This window comes from Platichthys flesus, chromosome 9 (assembly GCF_949316205.1).
Source record: "Platichthys flesus chromosome 9, fPlaFle2.1, whole genome shotgun sequence".
NCBI lineage: Eukaryota > Metazoa > Chordata > Actinopteri > Pleuronectiformes > Pleuronectidae > Platichthys > Platichthys flesus.
In genome coordinates, this window is record NC_084953.1 from 13,584,320 (window position 1) to 13,610,802 (window position 26,483).

General features: G+C 42.2%; 2 protein-coding genes, 2 long non-coding RNA genes and 8 other non-coding genes across 20 annotated transcripts in view; 11 read left to right on the forward strand and 1 right to left on the reverse strand.

Moving 5' to 3' along the window:
• Positions 1–11,439, forward strand: part of osbpl9 (oxysterol binding protein-like 9) — a 36,075-nt gene extending 24,636 nt beyond the window's left edge. For 5 of the 7 annotated variants that reach the window (XM_062394979.1, XM_062394980.1, XM_062394984.1 and 2 more), the window contains 15 exons: positions 3,215–3,308; positions 4,074–4,178; positions 5,597–5,756; positions 5,991–6,103; positions 6,199–6,317; positions 6,483–6,568; positions 6,669–6,849; positions 7,330–7,414; positions 7,725–7,835; positions 7,930–7,993; positions 8,081–8,221; positions 8,321–8,399; positions 8,597–8,688; positions 8,780–8,915; positions 9,400–11,439. In XM_062394979.1, the coding sequence (XP_062250963.1) occupies positions 3,215–3,308; positions 4,074–4,178; positions 5,597–5,756; positions 5,991–6,103; positions 6,199–6,317; positions 6,483–6,568; positions 6,669–6,849; positions 7,330–7,414; positions 7,725–7,835; positions 7,930–7,993; positions 8,081–8,221; positions 8,321–8,399; positions 8,597–8,688; positions 8,780–8,915; positions 9,400–9,474 (1,641 nt within the window). In that variant the 3' untranslated portion in view covers positions 9,475–11,439. The remainder of the gene's footprint in view (positions 1–3,214; positions 3,309–4,073; positions 4,179–5,596; positions 5,757–5,990; positions 6,104–6,198; positions 6,318–6,482; positions 6,569–6,668; positions 6,850–7,329; positions 7,415–7,724; positions 7,836–7,929; positions 7,994–8,080; positions 8,222–8,320; positions 8,400–8,596; positions 8,689–8,779; positions 8,916–9,399) is intronic. The other 2 variants (XM_062394981.1, XM_062394982.1) reach the window with 1 other exon arrangement.
• A 1,782-nt stretch (positions 11,440–13,221) lies between these two features.
• On the forward strand, positions 13,222–14,508 carry LOC133961153 (uncharacterized). Of its 2 annotated transcripts, none has more exons than XR_009921970.1 (3): positions 13,222–13,399; positions 13,978–14,084; positions 14,399–14,508. It is a non-coding gene; the product is annotated as an uncharacterized LOC133961153 (long non-coding RNA). The 2 variants fall into 2 exon arrangements; XR_009921969.1 differs by having other exon boundaries at positions 13,985–14,084.
• A 232-nt stretch (positions 14,509–14,740) lies between these two features.
• On the reverse strand, positions 14,741–18,109 carry LOC133960815 (cilium assembly protein DZIP1-like). Its single transcript, XM_062395658.1, has 8 exons — positions 17,167–18,109; positions 16,940–17,024; positions 16,456–16,571; positions 15,962–16,093; positions 15,811–15,873; positions 15,267–15,717; positions 15,134–15,184; positions 14,741–14,901 (listed from the first exon to the last, which is right to left on the reverse strand). The coding sequence occupies exons 1-8, from the start codon at positions 17,722–17,724 to the stop codon at positions 14,741–14,743; spliced, it is 1,617 nt and encodes a 538-aa protein (XP_062251642.1). The 5' UTR covers positions 17,725–18,109.
• A 2,781-nt stretch (positions 18,110–20,890) lies between these two features.
• LOC133961094 (uncharacterized) lies at positions 20,891–24,389 on the forward strand. 2 transcript variants are annotated; one of them, XR_009921964.1, is made up of 13 exons: positions 20,891–20,955; positions 21,409–21,452; positions 21,556–21,603; positions 21,781–21,824; positions 22,272–22,320; positions 22,506–22,555; positions 22,749–22,775; positions 22,958–22,997; positions 23,166–23,211; positions 23,686–23,733; positions 23,905–23,934; positions 24,155–24,208; positions 24,297–24,389. It is a non-coding gene; the product is annotated as an uncharacterized LOC133961094 (long non-coding RNA). The 2 variants fall into 2 exon arrangements; XR_009921965.1 differs by lacking the exon at positions 20,891–20,955 and adding an exon at positions 20,987–21,326.
• LOC133961353 (small nucleolar RNA SNORD74) lies at positions 21,188–21,267 on the forward strand. Its single transcript, XR_009921989.1, has one exon. It is a non-coding gene; the product is annotated as a small nucleolar RNA SNORD74 (small nucleolar RNA).
• LOC133961358 (small nucleolar RNA SNORD75) lies at positions 21,644–21,712 on the forward strand. The gene has a single exon (XR_009921994.1). It is a non-coding gene; the product is annotated as a small nucleolar RNA SNORD75 (small nucleolar RNA).
• LOC133961361 (small nucleolar RNA SNORD24) lies at positions 22,129–22,207 on the forward strand. Its single transcript, XR_009921995.1, has one exon. It is a non-coding gene; the product is annotated as a small nucleolar RNA SNORD24 (small nucleolar RNA).
• LOC133961362 (small nucleolar RNA SNORD79) lies at positions 22,360–22,438 on the forward strand. Its single transcript, XR_009921996.1, has one exon. It is a non-coding gene; the product is annotated as a small nucleolar RNA SNORD79 (small nucleolar RNA).
• Positions 22,594–22,680, forward strand: LOC133961355 (small nucleolar RNA snR60/Z15/Z230/Z193/J17). Its single transcript, XR_009921991.1, has one exon. It is a non-coding gene; the product is annotated as a small nucleolar RNA snR60/Z15/Z230/Z193/J17 (small nucleolar RNA).
• Positions 22,807–22,893, forward strand: LOC133961354 (small nucleolar RNA snR60/Z15/Z230/Z193/J17). Its single transcript, XR_009921990.1, has one exon. It is a non-coding gene; the product is annotated as a small nucleolar RNA snR60/Z15/Z230/Z193/J17 (small nucleolar RNA).
• On the forward strand, positions 23,770–23,836 carry LOC133961357 (small nucleolar RNA SNORD78). The gene has a single exon (XR_009921993.1). It is a non-coding gene; the product is annotated as a small nucleolar RNA SNORD78 (small nucleolar RNA).
• On the forward strand, positions 24,013–24,085 carry LOC133961352 (small nucleolar RNA SNORD47). The gene has a single exon (XR_009921988.1). It is a non-coding gene; the product is annotated as a small nucleolar RNA SNORD47 (small nucleolar RNA).
• Positions 24,390–26,483: the final 2,094 nt, after the last annotated feature.

Below are 26,483 nucleotides of genomic sequence, written 5' to 3' on the forward strand. Positions count from 1 at the left end.
GAATTGCGATGAGTTTATAAAAAACATTTACAGGTGAACAGCTTTTACTGTAGATAGAAATGGATGATCCCATGTTGTAGAACATGCTCTTGGCATCCTATCTGGTTTATTGGCTGTTGGAATTTGATCAGGCAACCTGGTGATATAGACTTTAAAAGTATAGTTTTGGATTTGTGGACTTGGGGAACATAACCGAGAAACATTACCCGCAATCTCAATAGAAGGGTCAAATACATTTATTTACCAGCCAACACGGAGCCTTGACATCTACAGTGAAACTTCTTATGCAAGTTTATCCTCAAATGTAAGTAGCTGTGTTTTAACTGTGTGGTAAACCTGGGTTTATCAACGTTAATTAGTAAGCAGTGCAATCTTGCTAGCTAGCTAGCTGCAACCTGCTAGCTAGCAGATTACACTAGAATTGTTGAGGTAATTTTTACCTTGCTTTTAAAATACTAGAACTATGTTTGATCCCCATATGTATTTCACTCATTGACTTTTCCTAAAACCTTGTTATTCACCACGTTTAGGGGAGTTTGTTTTGAATTTGGATTCATTAATGATGGTTAGCAAGAACACGCAGTGCAATCTTGCTAGCCAACATTCAGCTTGCTAACTACCTAGCTAGTGTTGGCTAGTTTGCATTGCTAGCTAAACACCAATGAGACATTTTTGAAAAATCATTGATCATGAGCAGACTGATTCTATACATCTATACTGTTAAGCTAAGCTTACTGGTGAGGTTGCTGTACTGAGGAACGAAGGAGAACCAGCCTTATGTTTTCCCTTTTAGGTTTATTAGTTTGATTTACAAAAGCTTTTACAGAGTAAGTGTAGGCATACTACCCTGTCTACGTAAGACTCATAATCTCGAATGTGTGATGCATTACAGGAGTGAGTGACAATGACAAGCTGCAGATTCAGGATGAGGAAGAGAAGAGGGAAGATGAAAGAGGAGAAGAAGAGAGGAGGATACGAGAGTAGAGGATGACAGAGGAAAAGGCAGAGGAGTTGAGAAGAGTAGGAAGAGAAGACAGGAGCGGACACGAGAGGGGAGGTGTGGAGAGAAGAGGACAGGATGAGATAGGAGTGGAAGAGAGAACATATAACAATCCCAGTGCTCATGTGTCTCAAAGTTCCCGTTCAATAAATTGTTGTTCATATACAGCTTGTTGCATTATTTCATGCATTGATATTATCAATAAGACATAATCTCTAAGCATTTAAAATGTAGACTTGACTGGCACATCTTTTAAATCAAGTAAGTAGTCAGGTGTCCTAGGGGGTTGTGTTTGTGAGGGGAGGGGGCGCGGGTGGGGGCGGAAAGCTTCAGGGGCCTATAGATCATCACTTAATATGTTACCTGGAAAATCAGGAGGGAGCATGGAATTTTTTTTCAAGGCAAGCGTGGGAACCCAACCTGGTTTATTAATGTTCTATCCACACACAACAAAAAACAAAAAATATCACACACTATGTTTTAAAGTCGTTTTTAACCGTAACTCTTTCCTTCCACCTGCTTTTGTTTTATGGCTGCCTTGCAAAGCCACAGGCTGGTCCCACCCTGACAGACCAATAATTCTCTGATTGGCTATAATTAGTAGCTCTTGCCTCATGGAGTCACATGGAGACAGGAAGCATAGGGCAGTGCAAAGGGAGGTGGAAAGGAAGGAAAAGAGGCAGGGAGATGAGAGAGATTCTTTCTGGGAACCATTGAGGTTTTTGGTGGTAATTATCTGGACACAAATTCAGAAAAACAATCTTCTCCTTTCACTGCGGTCGGCATGCTTCATGCAACACGCTCAGTCCTGTATACTGCAGTTGTTGAGGCCTGTCGTGGCTTGTTGTTCACGTCCTGGTACACTAATACAAACTTAATATTATCCTCTGCTACTTCTACTCCTCCTCAGCCTCACAGCCTCATGTCAATGGACGGACGAAGTGATTCACTGTACCTGTTCCTGTTGATTGCCTCTGACAGAGGAAGTTGTTTTTTTCCCATCTGCATTTGATTGTTAGTTAGCAGGGTGACGCTAAAACTATTCCATTGAATTTTGTGGAAGGGTTTGTGAATGACACAATAGAGAAGGTCTTGTATTTAGGTGCAGTTTAGGATGAAGGGTCCGATGCAGGGAGAAAGAGGATGTCACTGTCTTGACGTTGTGAGATTGGGCGTTTTTCAGCATTAATCCTGGATTTCTCAGATAATAATTCATGGATCTTGAACAAAATTCCACACGTTTAAGGGAAAAATATTTGTTTGGTGCAGATCCAAACAAACTACTGGGCTCTAGTGAATATAAAGGTGGTTTCATCAGGTGACTCATAGAGACATTCTAGTTTCACATGGTTCTGTCAGTGGAAAAGCGAAAATCAAGTTTGAATAACAAGATATCACATCACATCGACTAGATCCAGTGCAACCAGAAGCCCCGGGGGGAAGTTGTTGGGACATGACAGTCGATAGGGTTTCACTCTGTTCGCTTGTGTTGTTTTTGGTGATCCTGTCACTGTTGGGTCAGTGGGGCCAGTGACCCCATTACACAAAGTCATCAGGCTGCTTTGTGTGTCTGGGGGTCACATACGTCGGACACAGTGTTAATGTTGCACTGACGAGGGTAAGAGTGTCCCCGCTGGGTTTAACCACAGGGAAATCAGGAGTGATAGACATGATACACATTTCGGTTGCTGCCCAATGGAGTTAATTAACTCCTCTTTAGACTGGAAGGTTGATCCGAGTTCAGGAGGTGCTGCTAGTTATTGTTTAAGGGTTCGGCTGGTGTCTGGCTTTCTGACATTGTTTTTAGTTTCACATTGATTAGATGAATGAAACCCCGGTTACAGCTTTCCAGGAAATGGAGTGAAAGGAAATTGATCGGCCAGCGGTGGGTGGCACATATATATCTCACTGCTCTCGTTGCGTACATATAGCATTAAGCTGATCTATAACCAATACAGCTGTGAACTTGATGTCCAGTTTTTGGCTGAGAGCTTATATTGACCTCTGCCTTGGATGTGAAAGGAAACAATTCCCCTGTGGATTGTATATTTAGTTCTACATGTTAGCGACATGCAGGCGCGTTCGGTCGTCTCTGGATATGCAGTTTGTGTCATTTTAGATTGGTAAGCAGGCAGTGTTATTCTTGTGTCTGATGTCACAACTGATGGATGCAGTTTCTGTTGTTGATGGCGATGTCATTTTAATTTCCTCCAGAGCACCATCAACCCAGTGGATGGGATCTTCCAGCCACCTCTTGACAACCCTGTAGTCAACAGCACGATGCCAACACAGAACACACTACCAACAGGTACCTGTCGTCCACCTCCTCACCATCTCTTACACTCATGTGGGTTCCTGGGTCTGATGTGTTATCACGTTTGATACACTACACACACCCAGTTTCACTCAGAGGTTATTAATGTTGTGTAACTTACTCAAAGGGGAAAACGGCTCCCCCTGGTGTTTGCATGTTTAACCTCCTCAAGCTGATGTTCCCACTCAGTTGGACACAGGTCATTTTGTCACAAGTTTATAAAGTGCTTGCTTATAAAATCTTTTTTTCATTTTTTTATTTTGTTGTTGTCCCTTAACAACATTTGAAATTCAAATATTTCACAGTGAGAGTAGAGACAGTGGAATGAAACCTGAATTGAGTTCTACTCTGACAATATCAATATTATCCAGGTTTTTGATAAATGTTCTAAATATGCTTTAATTGTTTGAAGGTGAAATTATATAAGATAAGTTCCTGATCACAAGATTACAAGTGCTCAGTTGCATGACTAAATTATGGTTATACAAAATCTTCAATTAAGGACAATCTTTCTAAAGATTTTGGTTATTTTGTTCTCCGACTTTTGACAATTGCTGTTAAAATGAAAACTTCAAACTAGGCCAGTCTGGTTTCAGTCTGATAACAAACTTTAAAATCCCTCTCAGGACTGAAGCCTGTGTCTACAGCGTCTCGGGTTATTTCGCCAGCCTCTTGGAACTGCTCTTGACGAGCTGCTGCTTTTAATGTGGTTTGGCTTCAGCCTCAAAAAACTCATCCGCTTTCTCTTTTTTGCCAAAGACGCTTCTCAGGTGTGTAAATCAGAGCAACGACCTTCCACGTTACCTGTTGGTCCCGTTGTCACGGTGATGGGCAGTCTGCAAACCCCAACTCCCGACAGCACAGGTGAAAGTTCACTTCACTCGAGCAGCCAGTTCTACTAAAGCACTACTCGGAAAAAGTATTAGTTGTTATAATGGTCATTCACTGTGAGTTATTACTTCCACTGATCTTAACTAAAATGATCAACTGTAGGAACTAGTCATTTTCCTGGTTTTGTGCTTTAGTACAGGGCCCCCCCCCCCCCCCCAAGTATTCATTCGTTCATCCATCCATTGCATGTTTGGTAAACTAGTGCAGTGCCTGTTCTACACATGCTGGTTTGGAATTGGCTATTTGTTTGGCCTGTGGTGATGCTGCTCGCATGAAACTGTAAAAGTGACCTGCACTAATTGAGTCACAGCAAGAAATGACCTGCGACTGAACTCAGTCCACAGAACCCTGAAGCTGCTGGTCTGAGACCTGTTTTCTCAAAGTTCGTTAAAGCTCGACTCGGTGCACAGACGACTGACCTGGAGAATCGGTTGTCGTCACCGTGAACGTGTTGTCCTCGCGATGGACAACGTCACTTATTTAAATGAGTTCCAGGGCCGATACACAGATACAGCTTGAGATTCATTAAACCATGAGATAGAATATTAATAATATAATATTTAATAAATCTATTCACTAGCTGTTCTGGTGTTTTAAGCTATTTTACATGATCTTCATTAGCAGATCGAATTTTCTCATTTGTCCTGGTATGGTTTTATTATAGAGTTTTAATCTATGTTGTCCTAAAAGTGACATCACAAGGATTATGTTTTCCTTGCTGCTGACCAGAATAATAAAAAGAAAATTCTAAATGCCCGTTAAGTACATTTTGTGCAGTTTTAGGTCATATCACATAATCTTTAATAGCGGATGGATCTTGTGTGAAGTCGGATGCCTGTTTTTTGTGTAGTTATTGGCTGTGTTTCTCATTCTGTACTTACAAAAAACTAGAGTTTCAACAGGAAGGAGGATACTTAGACAGAAAACGGATCAAGTCCTTGTCAGGGTGCTATTTCTCCTTTTTAGATCCTCTCTACGAGCTACAGGAAGCTAATGGAATAAGAAGTCCACCACATGAACAAGAGCAGAAATACTATATCACTGTTACTGTTCTTCTCGAGCCCAGAGTGTCCATGAACATAAAGTCAATTGAAAAGGCCAAGTACAAAAGCAAGGGGCTCCTGCCTATTTGTCTTCTGTGCTGAGGCAGCAGTATTAAAACGCTGGGCTGTGCATTAAGGAGGCAGCCTGTGTGCTGGAGAGCGCTGTCAATACGCTCTGCAGTGTAAGTCTTCACTGTGTTAAAGACGGGTTACTGTACATGGTGTTCAGGACTGGGCCCCGGTTAAAGAAGAGCACTTTTTTCTGTATGAATAAACAAACAACCTTATTTTAAAATACTGCAGCAGAAGACTTATGATGACACTTGATATGTTTCCCTCCTCTGTCAGGGAGTGGTCCATCAGGCCCCAGCAGTGGCGGCGCCTCCCCGGGTCTCATCCCCCTGCCCTCGCACTCTGTGCCAGATTTCTCCTATTCCTCCAGCGAGGATGAATTCTACGACGCTGACGAGTTTTACCAGAGCACCACTTCCCCCAAACACTGCAAAGAGTGAGTACAGCAGCACCACCGCACCTCCAAGCAGCCTTCACTGCACACAGGGAACCTTTGCTTCAGAGTTTGAAATAAACCCTTTAGTTTACTTTAGTGTTTGGCAGCTCAGCTGGCAAAACGCAACTCTGCAGCACAGAACTGTCAGTGAAATCCTACTCCTTCTTTTATCTCCTCATCTCTCCGGCTTCCTGCCTCCTTTCCGCTCCTGCTATCTCCTCCTCTCGCCCTCAGTCCCTCAGGGCCTGCAGCCGCCCTGCCCCTCTCTAATAAAGACACAGCGTTGAAACGACCAGACACCACTGAGTCCCTCAACTCGTCCATGTCCAATGGAACCACAGAAGCAGGTAAAAAGGGAACCACTCGCAAGAGACACAGGTATAATGGACGTGATTGATGTTGTTTCAGCCATGTAAGACGTGTCCTCTGCTGTTGTCCTCAGATGCGTTTGATAGCCATGACGACCGTGATGATGACGGAGAGGGCGAGTCCGTGGAGGAGCACAAGAGCGTCATCATGCATCTGCTGTCACAAGTTCGTTTGGGCATGGACCTCACAAAGGTAGAGAGATCAGAGCAGTGAACTGAAGTACGAGTGTCTCTTTGCTCTTTATGCCTTTCTACCACTGCAGTGCAGTCAATCCTCCTTTTACTCACTAACATCATCTGTGTGAACTCTTTCCTTTCAACAACCACAACAGTTGTTCATCTTCATTATATTTCACAGGTGGTCCTGCCAACCTTCATCCTAGAGAGGAGATCTTTGTTAGAAATGTATGCAGACTTCTTTGCACATCCCGACTTATTTGTAAGGTACGTACCATTCCAACAACTTCTCTGTTCTGCTCAAGTCATCGTTTTAATCAGATTCATTTCAGATTGAGAGCTGTGTCTTTCATTTGTCTTCCACTAGTATCGCTGAGCAGGAGGAGCCTCGGGACCGCATGGTCCAGGTGGTCAAATGGTACCTGTCTGCCTTCCATGCAGGGAGGAAGGGCTCAGTGGCCAAGAAACCTTACAATCCAATCCTGGGAGAAGTTTTCTACTGCCACTGGGATCTGCCCACAGAGGCAGAGGAGCCACCCCCACCCACGGTGAGACCTCATGCATCTGTAGGAAACACCACAACATAACCTTGTGATCCTGCATGAAGCAGTGAGATAATACATTTGATCTGTGGTTATTCAAATAAACCTACAGGTTATGTGTCCTAGATTTCACATTAATAAGGCAATCAACATCTATTTTTCAATGTGGAGGTACTAAGTTATTTTTTGATGTTTAGAGAATGAAGTATTTCTCCCTTAATATTGTGTATATGTAATCTTAATTCAAATTTCAAGAACTACTAAGAAACACCTACCAAGACATTTAACAAAATGTTCATTTTGCATTAGATCTGGCTGCCTTGTTATTGATGCTCTAATTGCTTCAAGTGGTACCACACATTTTATAGATAAAATACAAATCATAATCATAAAAATATGTTTTTCATATTGTGTACAGCTGTAACATGGAAAAAGCAATTAGTGATTCATCTGTTTTTTAATCTTTTACTCTACACCACCCTTCAGGAGACAATAGCAGAGGGTCCAGTTCCCTGGTCTTCATCCAACAGCGTGTGTTTTGTGGCAGAGCAGGTCTCTCACCACCCCCCCAGTGAGTGCCCCACCTTCCTGTGAGAGATTACTCTGCACTGCCCAAACCTCTGCACATGTCTGGTCAAGGAAATCCAGCTGAACACTGACTTTTTATCTTCAAAGTTACCCACAGCCATTCTTTCTATTAGCTCATTTATCATTCAGATTTAGAATCCAGAAAACTGGTACAGCAAACATATCCCAGTGACCATGTTTTGTATTAGGATTTCTGTCCTGATATTTGTTTAGATACTTGCTTGTTGGATTGTCACTGAGATGTTTTCTCTTTTTGTCCACACTCATCAGTGTTTCTTCTCATCTCTCTTTAGTTTCTGCATTTTACGCAGAGTGTTTAAATAAGAAGATCCAGTTCAACGCTCACATCTGGACTAAGTCAAAGTTCTTAGGCATGTCCATAGGTGTCCACAACATCGGCCAAGGTATTCAATACGACTGTCCCACACACCACAACACACCTTTGACACACTCTGATAGAACTTTGTGGATTTGTAATGATTGTTTTCTGTTTTTCAGGCTGTGTGTCATGTTTGGAGCATGATGAACATTACATCCTCAACTTCCCCAATGGATACGGCAGGTGTGTGTGTGTGTGTGTTGTGGCTTCCCTCATCATAACTGTGTGATCATTACCGTCTGCTTCACTGACGAGAACCTGTGTGTCCAGGTCGATCCTGACCGTGCCGTGGGTGGAGCTGGGCGGAGAGTGCAACATCTCCTGCTCCAAGTCGGGCTACAGTGCAAACATAATGTTCCACACCAAACCCTTCTACGGAGGGAAGAAGCACAGGATCACTGCTGAGATTTTGTAAGATGGAAATAGTTGCACAACACGTTAGGTCTTATAGACCAGGAATAGATTTGAGTAAATATACTTAGATTCTTTTATTTATTTTGTCTCTTGCAGTGCACCTAATGATAAGAAGTCTTACTGCTCCATTGAAGGGGAGTGGAATGGAGTGATGTACGCCAAGTGGGCGAATGGAGTGAGTCCTTTACTTTTACTTCCAATTTCCTATTTCCCTTTAAGTAGTGGAGATTGTGGATCATACTAGAAAAATAATCTAGTAAAATCAGTATTCATTGCATAGAGAAATTACTACTAAATGAAAAAGTTGCAAAGTGAGTAAATACATTACATTATAATACATTATATTACATACGCTGCTTTTTGTGTTTCTAGGAGAACACAGTGTTCATCGACACGAGGAGGATAGGTATCATCAAGAAGAAAGTGAGAAAGCTGGAAGACCAGCTTGATTACGAGTCCAGAAGGTGGGACGTGAAACTGTTTTCCAACAAATTGCTTTACTGAGAAGCCAACTGTGGGTTTGTGTGTTTGACTTTTAACCCTTTGATGCATCAGATTGTGGAGAGATGTGACGCTGAACCTGAGGCTGAGAGACATCGATTCAGCGACAGACGCCAAACACCGGTTGGAGGAGAAACAGCGATCTGAAGCACGAGAGAGGAAGGAGAACGAGCAGCAGTGGGAGACGAGAGTGAGTCTGGTGGAATTTGTTTTTCAGCTTCATAAAAGAACTCTGATACAGTTCAATACCAGACAATGCACTCCGGACATATTGTGATGTTAACATCTTTTACCCTTAACAATCACTATTTATTTGAACATCAAGTGATTGTTAATCTTAATATTTGAATAACTTTTAAGCAGAGCCCCACTGGTGTAGGTTTTCTGGTGTCAAATATTACATTTCCGATAGAGATTTATACATGTATTTAAAAATTATTCCTAAGATGTCGTTATCAAAGCCCTCTAATAAAGAAATGCAACTTAGGCTTGTTGTTTTTCGGGTTAACCATAAAATGTATTAAACTATAGCATAAAGCTTTCTCCATAATTTAAGTACACACAAATCCAACTGCTCTATATCCCTGGTAGAAAGAGAACATTGTAATATTGACCTTTTTAAGTTTTGGGATTTTCTGGGGTCAGTAATTGTTACTGCTTGTGTTTCTCTGCAGCTATTCCACGAGGACGGCGAGGTCTGGGTCTACGACGAGCCTCTCTTAAAGAGATTAGTCTCTCACAGGCAATGAGGAGACGACGCACACTCTGACACAAACACACAAACGTATGCATCAAGAAATGCACACACAGCAGAGTCTTCATAAGAACTCTTTTGCAAAAAACACTTCTTATCCAAGCCTTGGAATGACTGATGATTGATTATGTACACAGCTTTGCGTCTGACTGTAAAACAACAATATGGAAGTGAATGAATTCGAGCGGGAAAGCAACGAAGATGTAACCTGAAAATTAGTGAATCTTCTTCTCCTTATTTTGGGCAAACTCAGCTTTCAACGCCCTCGAGACCCACCATCACGAGGCCTGTCGGTGCACAGGGACGGGACAGGAGCGTCTCCGCTTTTCTCCACTCTGCCTGTCAGCTTCATGACCACACCCATCGTCTGCTCCACACACATGGTTTTTGTTGGGAGGGGGTGGGTACAGGGGGGTGGGGGGGGGGGGGTGGTTGGTGTTCAAATCAAATACAACAGCTCTCTACATCTCAGGGAATCTGGTGACTGAGGACAAATAAAGCTGCTGCCCCCTCTGAGAGTCTGACAGCCTTAGTACGGTGGAACGGATTCATCTTAAAGGGGCAGGGGAGAAATTCTCTGCTTGCCTGCAAATAGTTATAACTGTTGTTTATATATAGATATGATATACATATGATGGATATATAAATATATATTCTTTTTTATTTTCGATGCTCTTTTTTTTCCGTCTCTTTTTCTTTTTGGCAATAGTGTAAAATATTTGAGGATATAAACTTGATGGCTTTACATCTTTAGGAATCATTCCATTGTTTTTCTTCTGTTCCCATTTAAAAGTTGACTCTGCACATATTTGGTCCTCCTCTGAGTTCTGTGTCTCGAGTGTTACCCAGAAGCAAAGCCCTGCGTAACGCACAGCACAGATAAATGGAATATATGCAATATAGAAATACTTTCCGCTGCCTGTCACTGGACACATTTGTACATCTGTTATGCCAAAAAAAAACAATTTGGAGAAAAGGTTGACGAGAACAAACGATCCCCCAAAAAAGCAGATGTTTCCATGCTACCTGAAGGCATTTACGAACGATTGTTTGTTTACATATTTTTGTCTTTCTGGATTGCTTGTCTGTGATGAGGACGTAACAGTTGGACTTAGTCTGTGACGTCTCCCTTTCTGTTGTGCACATCACGTGTCCCTGTGTCCTCTCCGAACCCGCTGACTCCACAGTGGATCACCTTGTTGACCGCTCCTGTGTCGTCGAAGGCTGAGGAGAGGGATACAGAGAGGAACCTGAGGTTCTGCATTCTGCTGGTTCAGTCTCCTTGTCATCTTGTGGTTTTTTTTGTCCATGGTTTTTCAACATGAGAACAACGTAGAGGGCGCTACTCCCCCCTGTTGTTCACCTCGGACCATTCATCATTCATTCTCTTATTTCAAGCTGGATCTAAATGCTGTCATATTTGTATGAGATACAGAAATTGAAAAAAGAGACAGAATTCACCTGAAAATGCCTGAGAACATCTTTTAATGCTGCAGCAACGACCCCCTAGAACCGTTGTGTTGTTTCTCCAAGATATTTGGTCATAACTTTTAATAAACTGATCACGTCAATAGTAACTAAATTCAATTAATCTGTAGTAGCAGTTGAAAATGACATTCCTTATGCGTTATTTGTATCCAGTGACATACAAATTGGGGAGGGAAATACTTGTGTTTGCTGCACTCGAATTGAATCCTTTAAGTCTGACTAAAATGCTTTTTGAAACAACCCAGTCCAAGCTCAACACGAAGCTTAAATTTAGTTTATTTTCTCTTCCATTTTTCTTGTCTTAGTAAATTATATTGAATCGAGGCCTTGCCATACATTTCAGTTTCACTCATTGTCGCCTGATAGAGAGTAATCAAGAAAAATGTATTTTTTATTTCCTTCTGATCATAACCATTGATTGTATCAGATCCTCCTGTTTATTGATGCATAATATTAAATCTCCATGAGTTTACTGCTGTGTGACTTTGTCTTGGTTCTTCCTAAAAGCGAGTTCATGTTAAGTGAGGAAGACTTTTTTTACAGATGTTCATGTCCGTATATAACTTCAGTTTAAGGTAAAATGAGTTGAAGTTGCAGTGTGAAATTTAGTGCCATCTAGTGGTGAATTTGCATGTTGCAGCTGAATACCCGTCTCCTCCACTTCCCCTTCCAAACATGACAGAGAACCTTTGGTAACCTTCAGTTTTCATAAAATCTCAAAGGGTGTTTACTTTTTCCAGTCTGGGCTACTACAAGAAACATGGCGGCCTCCATAGAGAGGATCCCCCCTGATGTAAATATAAAGTATATCAATATAAAAGGGCATTTCTGGGGTAAGAAAATAATACTTTATTGACCATGTTGGGGAAATTCATATATCACTGCAACCCAGGTCCTAATACAGGTAAAAGAAGTCTCCTTGTCTCTTCCTGTAGTCCACGATCAGCTCCTTCGTTTTGCTGACGTTGAGATGGAGGTTGTTGTCCTGATGTCCGGGCCCTGACCTCCTCACTGTAGGCCTTCTCATCTTCTCAGAGGACTGAGCACGCAGCCCTGGGGGGCACCGGTGTTGAGAGTCAGGGTGGAGGATGTGGTGTTGCCGATCCGCACCACCTGTGGTCTGCCCGTCAGGAAGTTCAGGATCCACTCATGGAGGGCGAAGTTGAGCCAATGGTCTCTGAGCTTGGTGACGAGCTTCAGGGGCACAATGGTATTGAATGATGAACTGTAGTCGATGAACATCATTCTCATATATGTGTCCCTCTGGTCCAGGTGGGGGAGGGCAGTGTGGAGGGTGAGGGAGATGACATCTGCAGTCGACCTATTTGACCTGTAGGGAGAGATGCAGACACATCATCAGCACTTCTGGTCTTAGCTTCGTAGTCTGTGATGGTTCTCAGTCCGGCACACATGCTCCTAGTATTGGAGCCCTTGTAATGGGACTCCACTTTGTCCCTGTACAGTCTCTTAGCATTGCTAATAGCACTATGTAGCGCGTACCTGGACGTCCTGTAGTCCTCTAGATCACCTGAGATGTAGGCTACAGTCCGTGCTTTGAGTTTAGCATGGACGTCACCATTAATCCAGGGCTTCTGGTTTGGGAATGGTCGTACAGAAATCCTGGGTACGACGTCATCGATGCATTTGCTGATGTAGAAAATGACCGCGTCCGTGTACGTGTTGATGTCAGGACTTCCTGAGGGACTCAGACAGACCTGAAGGACTTTACATGAACAGTTTGACATTCTGGGAGATTCTCTGACTGGTTCTCTGAACGAGACGAGGAGATCAAATCCTCATCAGACCACAAACAGCTGTGATGAGAGCAGGTCTCATCACAGACCTGCTCTCTGTTATTGTCAGACAGAAGCTGCTGCAGCTCCTCATGCTCAGCTACCAGCTGATTACTCATATTCACCACAGTTATACGTGTATTTTCCCCGAATGTCAAAGTTTTTCTTGTGTTGACAAATTCAGAAGAAGAAGAAACTGGATGGATCTTTTTTTAAATCGTACAAAATGTTAAATCTTTTTTTAAATCGTACATTTGACGCTTTTCCTCCATGGCTGAGATTTGTGAAGCTGTTGTTACTTTCATTGTGAGCCACATTTTCCTCGTCTCATTTGGCTGTTCTGGCATCAGCTGTAGACGTCAGAGGAGGCGACCGAGGTCTTTGCGTCGCTGCTGGTTGGAGCGTCACCTGATCAGGTGAACTCAGTCCACACTCGAGCGGCTGGAGATTGGACTGGGATCATTGCTGATTGTTTCCTCGCAGTCGCTTAAGTGACCGAGGGAGGACATACTGCTCTTCGAGGAGCTTTCTGTTCCGGACTCACTCTTCTGTTCTTTCTTCTGCCATCTGAACCACTTCTTTGGCAAGGACAGTGATTTTTTTATCTAAAAACAAACAGGCATCATATTGACATACAAGGTGAGTGCATCATATTTAAGACCTAACCTGATTAAAAACGCTTCATTTAAAAATTACATTTGAGACTTTTAAAATAACTTGTTGACTCCTTGAATATAAACACACAACTTCTGTGACTAACATCGATCAGATGAAGTTTGATGGATGAAGAGAATCATATCTTTTCACGTATGGTGTGAGTTTGTAGTTCAGGAAACAAAGCACAAACCTTTTTTGAAGTTCCTCTTATCCACTTTGCAAATCTGATCCCCGTTTTCCTGCATTTCAACAGAAACGTTGTGTTTTAAACCATCATCATCCCATTTTAAACACGTTTGATGTTATCATTTTCAAGACATGTAACTGATTGTGTACGTACATTGTGATACACTGAAATACTTGCAGGAAAGGTGGAATGCATGATGGGAGAAGTCGTTTTTTTGTAAGTGTTCCTCAAACCTACTAGAATTGAGTTAAATTCCTCCTCAGGCAGGACACTGAAGCCCAAATTGCCATGAGAGTGGGATGTATGAGTGATGGTGGTCGAGGAGACTAGAAAATCTCAAAGTAACACAGTGTGTTTTGTATTTTTACATGAGTTTGCAGGTCCTCGGAGCAGCACTGCTGTCTGGCGTAGATTTCTTGGGTGGGGTGGGGCTCCTTGCCCTCTGCGCTGGCTGGGGAGTCTTGGACTGTCTGCCTGCAGGTACAGACAACAGAGTCACTGACAGGAAAACAAGCTTTTACAGATTAGACTGAGAGTGTTGGATATACACAGTCAAAACCAATTACACTTTATCACAATGAAACTAATATTTCATTTCAAATCAGTCATATAGGGCATGAGTGGAGATATAAAGTCCAGTGAGGTGTGGTTTAAATTGGTCTGTTAGCAGAATAAGAATTAAAAGAGGATTTCTGGGGACGCAGTATGAGGAAATACCTTGAACCGCGTTTCTGGATAGAGCCCGAGTCTCTGGAGGAGCTTCTCTCTTCATTCTCGCGCTCTTCTCGTTCAAGCTGCGGTCGAGCTCCCATCGACATCGTCCGTATCCAGGCATCTCCTTCGCAGCTTGGTCCTGCCCTGAATGCACTTTGGCCATGATGGAAGTGAACTCCCTGTTCTTCACACCACTTTGATTCTGAGAAGAAGCAGAAGGAAGACAGTCTGGAAAAAGAGTTTCTTCATAGCTTATATGTCTTTTCATAGATCATTTCCATGCAGCCGTGTGTCGGTCTGTCTCATTAAATAACTATTTTGTTCTCCTATATTGTGACTTTATCCTCTTACTCATAGGGTGTAGTCCCTATATGAAACAGAATCATGGACAAAAAAAAAAAACTGTGTGGAGAGAGGAGGCGTTAATAGTGAGAACATACGGGCTTGACCCCCAGGTCCTCCAGGCTCTTTGAGACGGCCCGCTTGAGCTTTCGTCTCATCTTCTTCTTGGTGCTGGGCTTCCTCTTCCGAGCATTGACCGTCACGCTCGGACTCTGTTCCGGCTCAGAGGCGCTGCTCGAGTCTGTAAAAGAAACCTCACTCGGTCAGTCTTGTGTTTACAATCACACATGTTGGCCGTCATACAGTAAATTCTGAAACTCTAAATCTAAGGCGTTAGCAGAGAGGGGTCAGGGACGTGGTAGCAGTCCAGCTGTTAAACTGCATTAAATCCATCATGCAGGTAAGCACATGCTCAGCCTGTCTGGGTGTGACCATGTTTTAACGTTCTCATTTTAGTTTTAGGATTTACTCACCAAGACCAACCCTCGTTGCTTGTGGCTCTGGTGCTGGTGCTCTGACCACCACTGGAAAACACAATGAGATGAATGCATTAGGATCATATGAGCCGTTTCTGTTCTGAAGAAGACACGTGAGATGGATCCATACCTGGTACTTTAACTTTATTGTTTTTAACCTGCTCCCTCAGAGCCTCAATGGAATGCTGCATCTCCTGCCTCTGTTCCATCTCCTGCTTCCTCTGAGCCTCAATGGAAAGTTGCATCTCCTGCCTCTGTTCCATCTCCTGCTTCCTCTGAGCCTCAATGGAAAGTTGCATCTCCTGCCTCTGTTCCATCTCCTGCTTCCTCAGAGTCTCAATGGAAAGCTGCATCTCCTGCAGCCTCGGTTCCATCTCCTGCTTCCTCTGAGCCTCAATGGAAAGTTGCATCTCCTGCCTCTGTTCCATCTCCTGCTTCCTCAGAGCCTCAATGGAAAGCTGCATCTCCTGCAGCCTCCGTTCCATTTCCTGCTTCATCTGTTCCATTTCCTGCTTTAGCTGCTGGCTTCGCTCCTGCTCTGCAGACACAGACGACCGAACTCTGCTCAGCTCGTCCAGCAGCTGGAGAACATGAAGAGGATGTGTTTTACAACAGGGCCGTTCTTAGACTGCTTGTTTAATATTTCACATGCGCCAACTCTGACAGAAACTTACCTTATTCATTTCAGACTCGTGGTTGTCCTTGGTCTTTTGCAGCTTGGATTGCCACAATTCTTCCTGGAGAGAAATATTTTAAGCATTTTGTGTTATCACATCACTTCACTCATTTCTAGGTTGTAAAATATCAGCTCCCTGCGCCACTGACCTGCTTCTTCAGCTGCTGCTCAAGGTTCAGGAGGAGTTGTGCCTGAGACTGAGCAGAGTCGGCTTGGATTCGCTCAAAGCGAACCATCTCCTCAGCCTTGAGTTGTTCTCGCTCGCTCTCAAGTCGCTTCTCCTGGAATTGCACAAAAAAACAGTGAAATCACAAGTGCCTGTTATAAGAGTGGAGGCTTCAACAAGATTTCCAGAGAGAACTATTTCCCCAAATCAGTTTTCAAAATCTGATCAACCTCACTTCAAATCAGTTGGCAACTATCGCTGTACATTTTCTGCCAGGAGTCGACAAGCAGCTTCAACTAACATGCAAAATAATTCACTTAATTTGAATAACAGCAGACAGCGTTCACACGAATTTTGTTTGAAAATTTTAAATCAGAGAGAGCGAATGAATGCATCAAGTTTTCCTTAATCGCTCGTTACTACCACGTAACAACAAATCTGTTCGTACGAGGTTCTCCGATGTTCTGCTTTTCTTACCTGAGCTGTTTTGAGCTGCAGGTTCTGCTGCAGCTGAACGTTCATCTCCTTCAATCCGCTGATCTCCGTTTTAAGAATATCGATCTGCGGTTTAATTTCACGATCCGACTGCAGCTCTGGAGGAAAGAATAAGAGTCATATCACTTGTATTAATTAAAAGCTCATCTACAGGTAAAATACAAGACTCTGTTCTGAACCCTTTTCCAAACTGGCGTCCCGCGGGTCGCCCCTCAGTGGCCACGAGATGATGGTGCTCAAATCAATCCAAAACAAACACCATCATAGCTACAACATTCAGTCTTTTAGAAGCAGAAAAACAAGGGCTCCGTCTTCTACCTCCTCATGTTGAGGTAGAAGACGCAACGTTACGTGTATCTGACTTTACTTCTGTCCCTCTCTCTCTCTCTCTCTCTCTCTCTCTCTCTCTCTCTCTCTCTCTCTCTCTCTCTCTCTCTCTCTCTCTCTTTGTGTCAGGTGGACTTACGGCTCTCATGGTCCTCAGGATGACGGCGTTGGATGTGACTCTGGAGGAATTGTGGCGTAAGGAAGCCCTTCTTACAAACTTTACACTAAAAGAAAGAAAGAAAGAAAGAGAGAACGTTATTGATTACATTGTATAAGGCAACTCCCATTACTGAGGAAACAGGTCAGTGTAGATCAGTTATTGAGCCTCCTCTGTAAGCTGAGCTGGTAGCGCTCCTGGCAGCTTACCTTATGGCTACAGAGGAGCAGCTGGGACTGCAGGTCGCTCACGACCTTCCCCTTCAGCATAAGTTCTTCGTTCAGAGCCTTCACCTTCTCCTCCTGCTTGCTCTGCTGCTCCAGCAGCTGCTTCTGCTCCATGCGCGCCGCCTCCAGCCTCTCCTCCGCTGCATGCTGGTTGAGGCTGAGGACTTCCTGGCAGTGGAGCAGCCACTCCACGGAGAGCTGCCCCAGCTGCAGGAGCTTGAGCAGACCCGGGTCCACAGGGCTCCGGCACTCCTGGCACCGCTCCCCATCCAGGCTGCACAACGTCACTTCGTTGATGTGAGCCTGCAGAGTGTCTATGTCCAGCTGGCTTTTCACAAGGTTTATGTCCACCTTGTTAATCTGCCGCCAGTCCACCTTCTCCCCGCGATGGCGGAATTTGAAGGGGGGGACAGTGGAGGTGCCACTGGAGGGAGTCATCCCCGCTGCGGGTACAGAGGAGTGGCTGAGCGGGTTGTTCAGGAGGGATTGGATCCCCGCTGATGAGTTGGTCCCTTGTTTCATTTTGTAGTGGTAGTACATTTCGTGTCACTTGTGCCGTGTCACTTGTGTAGGGGTAGTAGTACAACCGTTGTGAAATGGCTGCAACAAACAGAATGACGATAACATGTCATCTATTTCACTACATAACATGTCATCTATTTAATCGAAGGAGCCTATGATGATATAGAATATTATTAAAGGCATATACTGGCAGGAAATGAATACGGGTCCAATGATGTGCTCTAGAAGGGAAGTGATACAAAGACGAAGGTAACAAAGGAAACTGTTAAAGTATCATTATAGAGAACGCTCTTCTCATTGTTTTACGGTAGCAGTATTGCCCGTTTTATTAGAGGTGTTACGGTTCCTGTGTTTATGACGTATGTTGTCAGTTCCCTTGTTACCTGTGCATGAGATGGATGAAAGGTGCACATGAGAATAAAATACTTAAACAGACGCTACGCTCATACTTTTTACGCCAAGTTACACTGCGCGAGTCAAGATAACTTAACAGAAACATTAAAATAAGATCTGTGATGTTCAGAAACAAGGGAATTGCTGAATACTGAATGAGGAAATTCATTCACTGCAAAGATATCAACATCATAATCTTCTCCTGAAGATGTGTAGCAGGTGAATTAGACTCTTTTTATTTTGAAGTGTCTACAATAGAATAGTTTAGAGCATTATAGGATATAACAAGATAGAATAGGATAGAATAGAGTATTATAGAATAGAACAAGATAGAATGGGATAGAATAGAGTATTATATAATAGAATAGCACAATATAGAATAGGATAGTTTAGATCGTTATAGAATTTAACAAGATAGAATGGGATAGAAAAGAATATTATAGAAAAGAACAAGATAGAATAGGATAGTTCTGTGCAATACAGAACAGAACAAGATAGAAAGGGATAGAATATAGAGTATTATAGTATAGCACACGGTAGAATAGGATAGTTTTGAGCATTATAGAATAGAACAAGATAGAATAGAGTAATTAAAAAATATTCTATCTTGTTCTATTCTATGTTGGGGTAGTAGATGCCGTGATCTATCCAAGACAGATTAGGATAGAATAGAATAGAGTATTATAGAGTATAAAAGAATAAGATAAGTTGAACTGTTAGATGAGTATTGTAAAATAGACTAGAATAGAATAGACGTGTCGGCCTTCTCCTCAAGATCAGAACGCAGGTCCAAGTCTAGACACAGACAAATCAGGACAGTCGACGAAGATAGGCCGAAGTATTAAGTCTGAAGGGGGGGGGGGGTTGTAGGGGGCGGGGGCGGGGTCAGAGTCCGCCCTATCGTTGAGGTCCAGCATTCTGACTTTGTCCGAGTCGAGGAGCAGCAGCAGCAGCCGGACGGTCTCGTCTCTGTCCAGCAGCGCGAGGAGGGAGACGACGCCGTTCATCAGAAACTCTTTTATATGAGGAGAAAAAAACTGGACAATTCATGAAGCTTTAAATTCAACTGGATTGTTTCGTGTGAATAAAAAACAATGAAATCTTGTGTTTTAAAAAGAATAAATGTGTTAAATATTGTATCTGTTTCGTTCATTCCTCAGACGTGTCTCATAATAAAGTCGTTTATTAGAGAAATGAGCAGTGAGGCGGAGCTGCTCTCTAACATGGAACCTCAGATAGTGAAGGTTCCGTCTCAGAAGTGCAGAAGTTGTTTGTTATTCTTTCAATCGCACATGTATGTATAATTTCCCTAAATGTGCCCGATTAATTTCATCAAGATCCATAAATTATTTCCTGGGATAATGTTACAAAACGTCAGATCTCACAATGTCAAAGACAGTACAAAATCCTGGATCAGCCTCCGGATCTGCACCAAAATCGAATGAGTTCCTTCATGACTTAACCACATCGTCCCACCAAGTTTCATGGGAATATGTTCAGTTGTTTTTCTGCAATCTTGCTTGTTGACAAACAACACAAACAAAGCAACAAACAAACAGACAAGGGTGAAAACATGACCTCCTTGGCAGAGGCAATATAATAGAAGTATATAAGACTAACAAACACAGCATTTAGATCCTTGTGTATAATGTAGGACAAATGCAATATTACGTTTTTAAAGTATGTGGTATAGTGCAGTGTAACATTGAATATATGTTAAGTTTGCACAATTTCCATCTCAGTCCAATGCAGAATGGTGGGGGTAAGGGTGGAGGTGGCTGCCCAGCATGATGACAGTCTGTGGTGTCAGTGGACACAAATGAACAGCATTGATCCAGTGGCACATCTGCCACAGCTAATCATGGAGAAGATGAGACACTACACATGGAATTACTCCCACTGACATGCAGTGATGTGAGAATGAACAAGGTAAAAACTAAAAATTGCATTTCTGCTCAATAACCACTTCATCACAAACCTGTCATTCCCTCAGTTGGCATTTTGTTAGGTATACCAAGGTAAAACGAATCCAGCCTATGACAACAACTTCACAATAAATCCACATTCAGGAAGCTTTAATGTTCTATTTGGGTTGAAACTGTTGGATCAGACTGTGTGTGATCCAACAGTTTCACTGATGATGTTGGGCTGCATGGTTTCTTACAGTGAGGTACTTATTTTATATTATGAATCTACCTCAGTAAACTTCAACACAACAACACAATCTACATAATCCAAAATGATCACTGAAGGGGACAGAGCGTTTGCTGTGAAGGCTCCGAACCTCTGCAAGCATCTGCCTGAGAACAGCAATAATGTTTTATAATATTTGTGATAACTCCCTTTTTTATTTCGCTGCCCTTGAAAAGCACTTTGTGACTTATTATCAAAATTATTATCACATACCAAACCCTTTGAAACACAATATTGTATTGTTAGTTATGTATAAGACTGTTGGGCATCAGCTTAAAATATTTGTATTTAGCATATGTGTCGTCCAATATGATCCAAAACTGACCTGTCTCACAAAATGTAAGTGATGTTTCGAATTTTATTTAACGTTATTTTAAGATTTTAACCCCCCCTCAAAGAATAAGCATAATAGATTATGGACTTATCTCGTTTTAAGTCCCCCAATAGGATAAGCAATAAATGCTCCGGATTTTATTCTATTGTGTATTATTTTCTCTCAATGGGGTGATGAACGTCATCATTCGGAATGTAGACTTTCCCGTATCGGTCCAGCGGGGGCGCTAGTCCTCGGACTATTTTTCCCATCATGCAGTGCGTCCTCTGCTATAAAGGCGCCGCGCACTCTCTGCCCAGTCTCATTCTCCGGCTCGCTCTCTTCAACTGGTATGTTTCCTCTGCTACTTGACTCCGTTCTGCGTGTCTCTTGTCTATTAGATTTTAATGTCGCCACATTGGTATGTCTTCATGTGTACGTCCTCTGCTGAGCCTAAGCTCTGTGCACTGACGGGTTTAACCTGCGAGGCGCTCATGCTATCACAGTTAGCCTGTATAGCCGCAGCAGGCCTCTGCCACGTGTTGCTTAGCGCGGGTTGAAATCGGCTCAGCTCGGCCTAGTCTCATCGCAGTGTGATGAAACAAATGTTGGTAGGGACATCTGACTACTGTGAGGAAACGCCAACTTTCTGACCGCGTGGGACACCGAGACACAAAGAGGCCGATTTCACTGCAGCGCTCCTGCGCTGCCAGACTTTAGGGTGTGGACATGTTTCAGTCAGAAGATGGCTGCATCTATTTGAATCAGTTTCGTGCTTAATCTGTTTTTCCGTCTTTTTACAGACTCGTCATCAACGTCAAATCAAAATGAAGCTGAACAGCACGTGGTAAGTAAAAGCTGAGTTTATATTAGTGACAAAAAAATATTAGTCCCAGTTACTCAACATGGCGACCTGGATCCCTTCCAGTAACGTGCTCTTCTTTCCTTAGGCTCCAACATGGGTCTCCAGGTGTTTGGACCCGTCCAATGCATCCCTGGTAATTATACTTTTTTAAAATTCTACCAATCCAAAGTGGAAGTCGTTGATGATTTCAATTTTAAGAGTAGTGGACAGAAGTGATTTCTGAGCAGCTTTAGACTGAGACTTCCGTTTCCGCTGATCACCATGCTCTCGGTGGCACGTGGCCAATGCTCACTCTAGTGTTTGTCCGCAGGTGGGAGTTTGATTCAGAGGTGTGAAGAAGCTGTGGATGATGAGGTAAAGCTCACGTTTTCTTAATGTCGATGGCTTCTGTTTCTCTTGAGGTGGTTGCAAGTCTTTATTTAGATATTGAACATTTCACCAGGCTTTAAGACAAGGCCTCAGTTGTTAAGTCTGACAGCTGTATTTTATAACTTCATTGAATCCCGGATTCAATAAAGTTGAACCAGGGTAATAACTCAACTTGAGTATTTGATTTTAGAGCCACGTTTTCGTAACTGCCCTCACCATCTGAAAAGTGCAGACTTGGCGCCCCCCTGGCCACACCTCCAGAGAAGCATTGGTCTGAATGTGATCCCTGTGCTGCTGATGACATTTATTTGCTACTCTTGATCAAACGATGATGATACTAGCAACCACCATTTTTATTATCTGAGGCACAGATAAGGCCGCCTCTGACGTCCTGAGATTCTTTCGTGGCTCACGTATGTCTTGTTTCTGCAGGTGTGATCACACTGACTGAATTCACTCTTCATTCACGGCATTCAATGAGGTAAAGAACCAGACTTTTTTATTTTGACATATGCGCTCAAACTGTTAATGATGATTGTAATTAAACATTGGGAATCTCTCTGATAAAGGGTGAAAGAGAACTGTTTTCTGATGCAGTGCTCATTTAGGAGGCGCTTTTTGTTTGCAGTTTTCATGTTTATTCAACTTCTGGTGTTTGCCTTGCAGATTGTCTCGTGTTTGCGCATCTGGTCTGAACGCTCATGGATGAGCTACTGGTGAGTTTAAGATTTTACCGTTTAGTTTTGTAACAGGTACGATACAATGATGATCCCATAGTTCAGCAGATTGATCAGTGACGAAGAATTTTGCAATTGTCTTTCGCTCCTATCTGATGTGTGTCGGCTTCTATGACCCCAATGTCTCCTAAAATGGGATTTGGTTTTAATTGAATTTCCTGTTTATTTTCAGAAACCTGTCTGGCTACAGAATGCTATGGTGAGTCTGAAGTTTTATCCTTTAATGAAGTCCGACACAATGATGATCCCATAGTTCAGCAGATTGATCAGTGACGAAGAATTTTGCAATTGTCTTTCGCTCCTATCTGATGTGTCACCTGTAATGGTCATCTAGCCCAAACAGCTTATTATGCACTCTAACATCCCCTCTGTTCTCCTCAGACATGTGACTGCTCTGCCGACTACATTTCCAGCCTTGTTGGTAAGTGTCGCATTCAAATCAAATGTTGCTAATGTTCAGACCTGATGAATGTGAATCAGGTCACTGATCCAGTTGAAGAATTAAGTCATTTCTGATCTGATACTTTTTGCACAAGCTAACTTTGCTAGTTTCTGCATCATCCTAATTGAAGCTGTTTTAACTTTACAGATCTAATGGGATCCTGGGCTGTTTGGTGCACAGTCTCAAACTCAATGTGAGTATGATAAGAACTGTACAAACTCAGTCCCAGTGGAGCTGGTCTCAATCATGCTCTTTAGACTAGACATGTTTCAGTTTATTTAAAATAAAAGGCTTGTAGTGAGGCTAGAACTGCAGGATTTAATTGGATACTTATTCCAATTGTGAACTTATCTTGAGTGGAAATAAAAGTAAAATTGGAAAAAGCATGAATTTGAGTAAAAAGTTTTACAACTGACACCAGCTCCACTTGCTGGTTGAACTCCACTTCATCTGGGTCTGAGTGAGCTGCTCTAGTTTATTATTTGGGATCCTGGTTGTTTTTTGTGAAACTCATGATCCCGGCAGTCTGACCTTGTGATGATTAGACACAGCCTGACTTGAAACCATGGAGTCTTGTGATATTAGCTCTATCTGATTTGGTCAATGTAGATGGCGTTACCCAATGTATGTTGTGCATACTCATCTTATGCTCTTCTGTCGTCTGCAGGATCTGATCTGAGGTCCGGCTGAACGGCCAAGACTAGGTGGACTTGAGGTGAGACTTCAGACACTCGTTAACTGGCTTTTGCTGGTTCAGTGATGTCTTTAACAAATGTCTGACCTGAACATGTAATGTGGACAACATTGTTGCTGAGTAACCTGCAAACTTGAAGCTTAATAGAACAATCACTGACATGTAATAAGGATATTTCTGTCTCTTCTCCAGGAAATGGCTGGATCTCTTGGGCTGACCTTGGTAAGCATTTCAAAGTCTAAGTGCCAATGTTGGTTTGCTCAAAAATATTCTCAATGAATATTTGCTTAAATGGACCACTACCTTTGATGACAAGATTCTGCCAAATGATATCTCTTGATTATACCTTACCGTTCCATATTTCTCTGAGGTTGTGGTCTAAAACAAACTCTTTGTTGGTTGATACCTGGTTTTATTTTAAAAGACTCATTTCTTTCCACAGAAAGCAGATCTAATCTACTCTGGCCCTCAGCCAGCCTGATGTTTTACTCTGAAGGTAAGTACAAGCCTGCTAGAGATACATAGTCTTGATGACAAATATACTTTATTATTCTGAATATTAAAACAATGATTCTCTTTTTCAGATTCTGTGGTATTTTGGAAACTGGAGTTTGACCTGAAGACAATTGAAAATCTAGATATATTTTCGCAATAAAAAATGTTGCAATAAACTCAAACTTGATGTCATTTTTTTTTTGGGAAGCAAATGTAAGTGTAAGACTCAACTACAGAGCTGGTCAGTGACTAGAAAAAATGCTTGTGCCATAAATACATGATAAAATTACATTCCTGATCAAATTCACAAGTGTGAATAAGACTCATTTTTACCTAGGTTACTTTAGTTTTTAGAGATTATGCAAACCCTCAGCTGACATACAGGAAAGAGGGTTCAGACATGTCCAAAATTACATTTGTGGTATTTGCATAAATTAGAATTTATTTAGACTCTTAGTTAAGCTATTAGGGGTGATATGGTAACTGTGCTTAGTTTTTAAAAAGTTGCAACTTAAGCTCTTCTGACTGGGCCTTGTTTTTCTCATTAATTTTCATGTGCAACAAGTTCCAGATTTGAAAAAAGAAACTGGTTTTTATGCTGGAAATTATCAATTAAAAACATTTCCTAAACAAATGCTTGAGTTCTGAGGGTAGTCATGATTTCTATAACCATTACAACTAAGTGCCTAACCTAAATGTACTTCTAACACTCAAACGACCCATTGACTGTGTGGACCAAGATGGGACATAACTAGATAGGCATGCACACACAGCTATGCTTATTACCTTGACTTCTATTCATAATGGACAGCCTTATATAATCCTACCTTAAGCTGACAAATCACATCTGATATTCATCCTTGACAAGCAAATCACATTAAGTTTGGCCTCATTAGGACTGAGCCGTGGTCCAATCGTATCTACTCTTCCTGATAAGTTCATTGTTTAGCTGGAAAAGACCTTACAAATTTGTACACACACAAAATCCTATATTGATGAACAAACATTTTCTGAAGAAGATTGTATGTGTGGGTGTGTCAGCTAAACAAATGTGGTCCAGGAAAAATAACTGAGAACCACCATAAAGGCAGTTTTTACTTTCATTCGGTGTTTGTCATTTCGATGAGTAGTGTTTCATTTCGCCCACCCTTGGTCTTTATGCGGGTGGCTACCGACGTCAAGGTGCACAGGGCCGTTGGTTGACAAAGATTCAAATAAAAGAATCCCGATGAAAAGCAAAGAACGGACAATTCACGTAAGGGCAAATAAATCACTCCAAATACATGGATAAATGAGGCTCTGGAGGAAACTGTTTCGTAGAATGAACCATACAGACCATAAGGGAAACTGCCTCAGGAGGAAATGTTACTTTGGCAAGGTTTAAGCTTGGGGTTTATTTCATTAAATATATAATTAGAGTTTGTGTTACTTGTGCATTCCCCCCCCCCCCCCCCCCATCCCATACTGTGGCCTGCATCCTATTGCTGTTATCTACAGTAGTTGAGTGGAAACAAGCCTTTAGATATAGTATCACCGGGTTCACACAATATAAACCGGTTGTTTTGATTGTAGGTGATTAGCATGGCTTTAGTGATGTGTATTTTTGATTCAACGTTTTGAAGATCTCGTTCCTCATAATATCAGGTTTCAGCTTTCATTTATTAAAATTTGACATGGCCAGAAAAACACAAAATCGCATATTATTGATGAACAGACATTTTCTGAAGAAGATTGTATGTATGTGTGGGTGTGTCAGCTTAACAAATGTTATCCAGGAAAAACAACTGTAGAGAGAACTACCATAAAGGCAGTTTTGAGAATTTCAGTGGCCCACTCTGTAGTCATCCTCAATACCTCTTCCCCTTCTAAAAATGTGCTGCTGCTTGAATCGCAACATCTGAGACATCGAAGGAATCTTTCCTGGCTAAACACACTGGAAAAGAGAAAGCTACACTCTAGCAAAGCCCTTGAACAACAAGGATTTTACAAAAAAAAGAAGTCCTATCGGTAAAATAAAAACACACTGAGAATCCCAAGACTTTGCCGAAACCAACAAATATCTTTTTTATTGGTTAGAGCATATGAAATCAGCCGTAGGAGCAGGTTAGAAAAGTTTGAATGATTTTCTCCTTCCAGAAATGTCCTCTCAAAATGAACATTAGCCCAAATGGAGCGAGGCAACAGGGATGTAAAGAAAAGAAAATGGATAAAACCAACATGTTAGCCCGGATAAATCTCATGGTGACATTTCTGCGAAGCAAACACGTTTTCTTACG

Bases quoted from the DNA above. Each gene is read 5' to 3' on its own strand.
- LOC133960815 (XM_062395658.1), bottom strand. From the start codon at position 17,724: ATGTACTACCACTACAAAATGAAACAAGGGACCAACTCATCAGCGGGG. The intron at 17,025-17,166 runs GTAAGCTGCCAG...TCTTTCTTTTAG, and splicing joins TGCTCCTCTGTAGCCATAAG to TGTAAAGTTTGTAAGAAGGG. The intron at 16,572-16,939 runs GTAAGTCCACCT...TCTTTCCTCCAG, and splicing joins TCCTGAGGACCATGAGAGCC to AGCTGCAGTCGGATCGTGAA.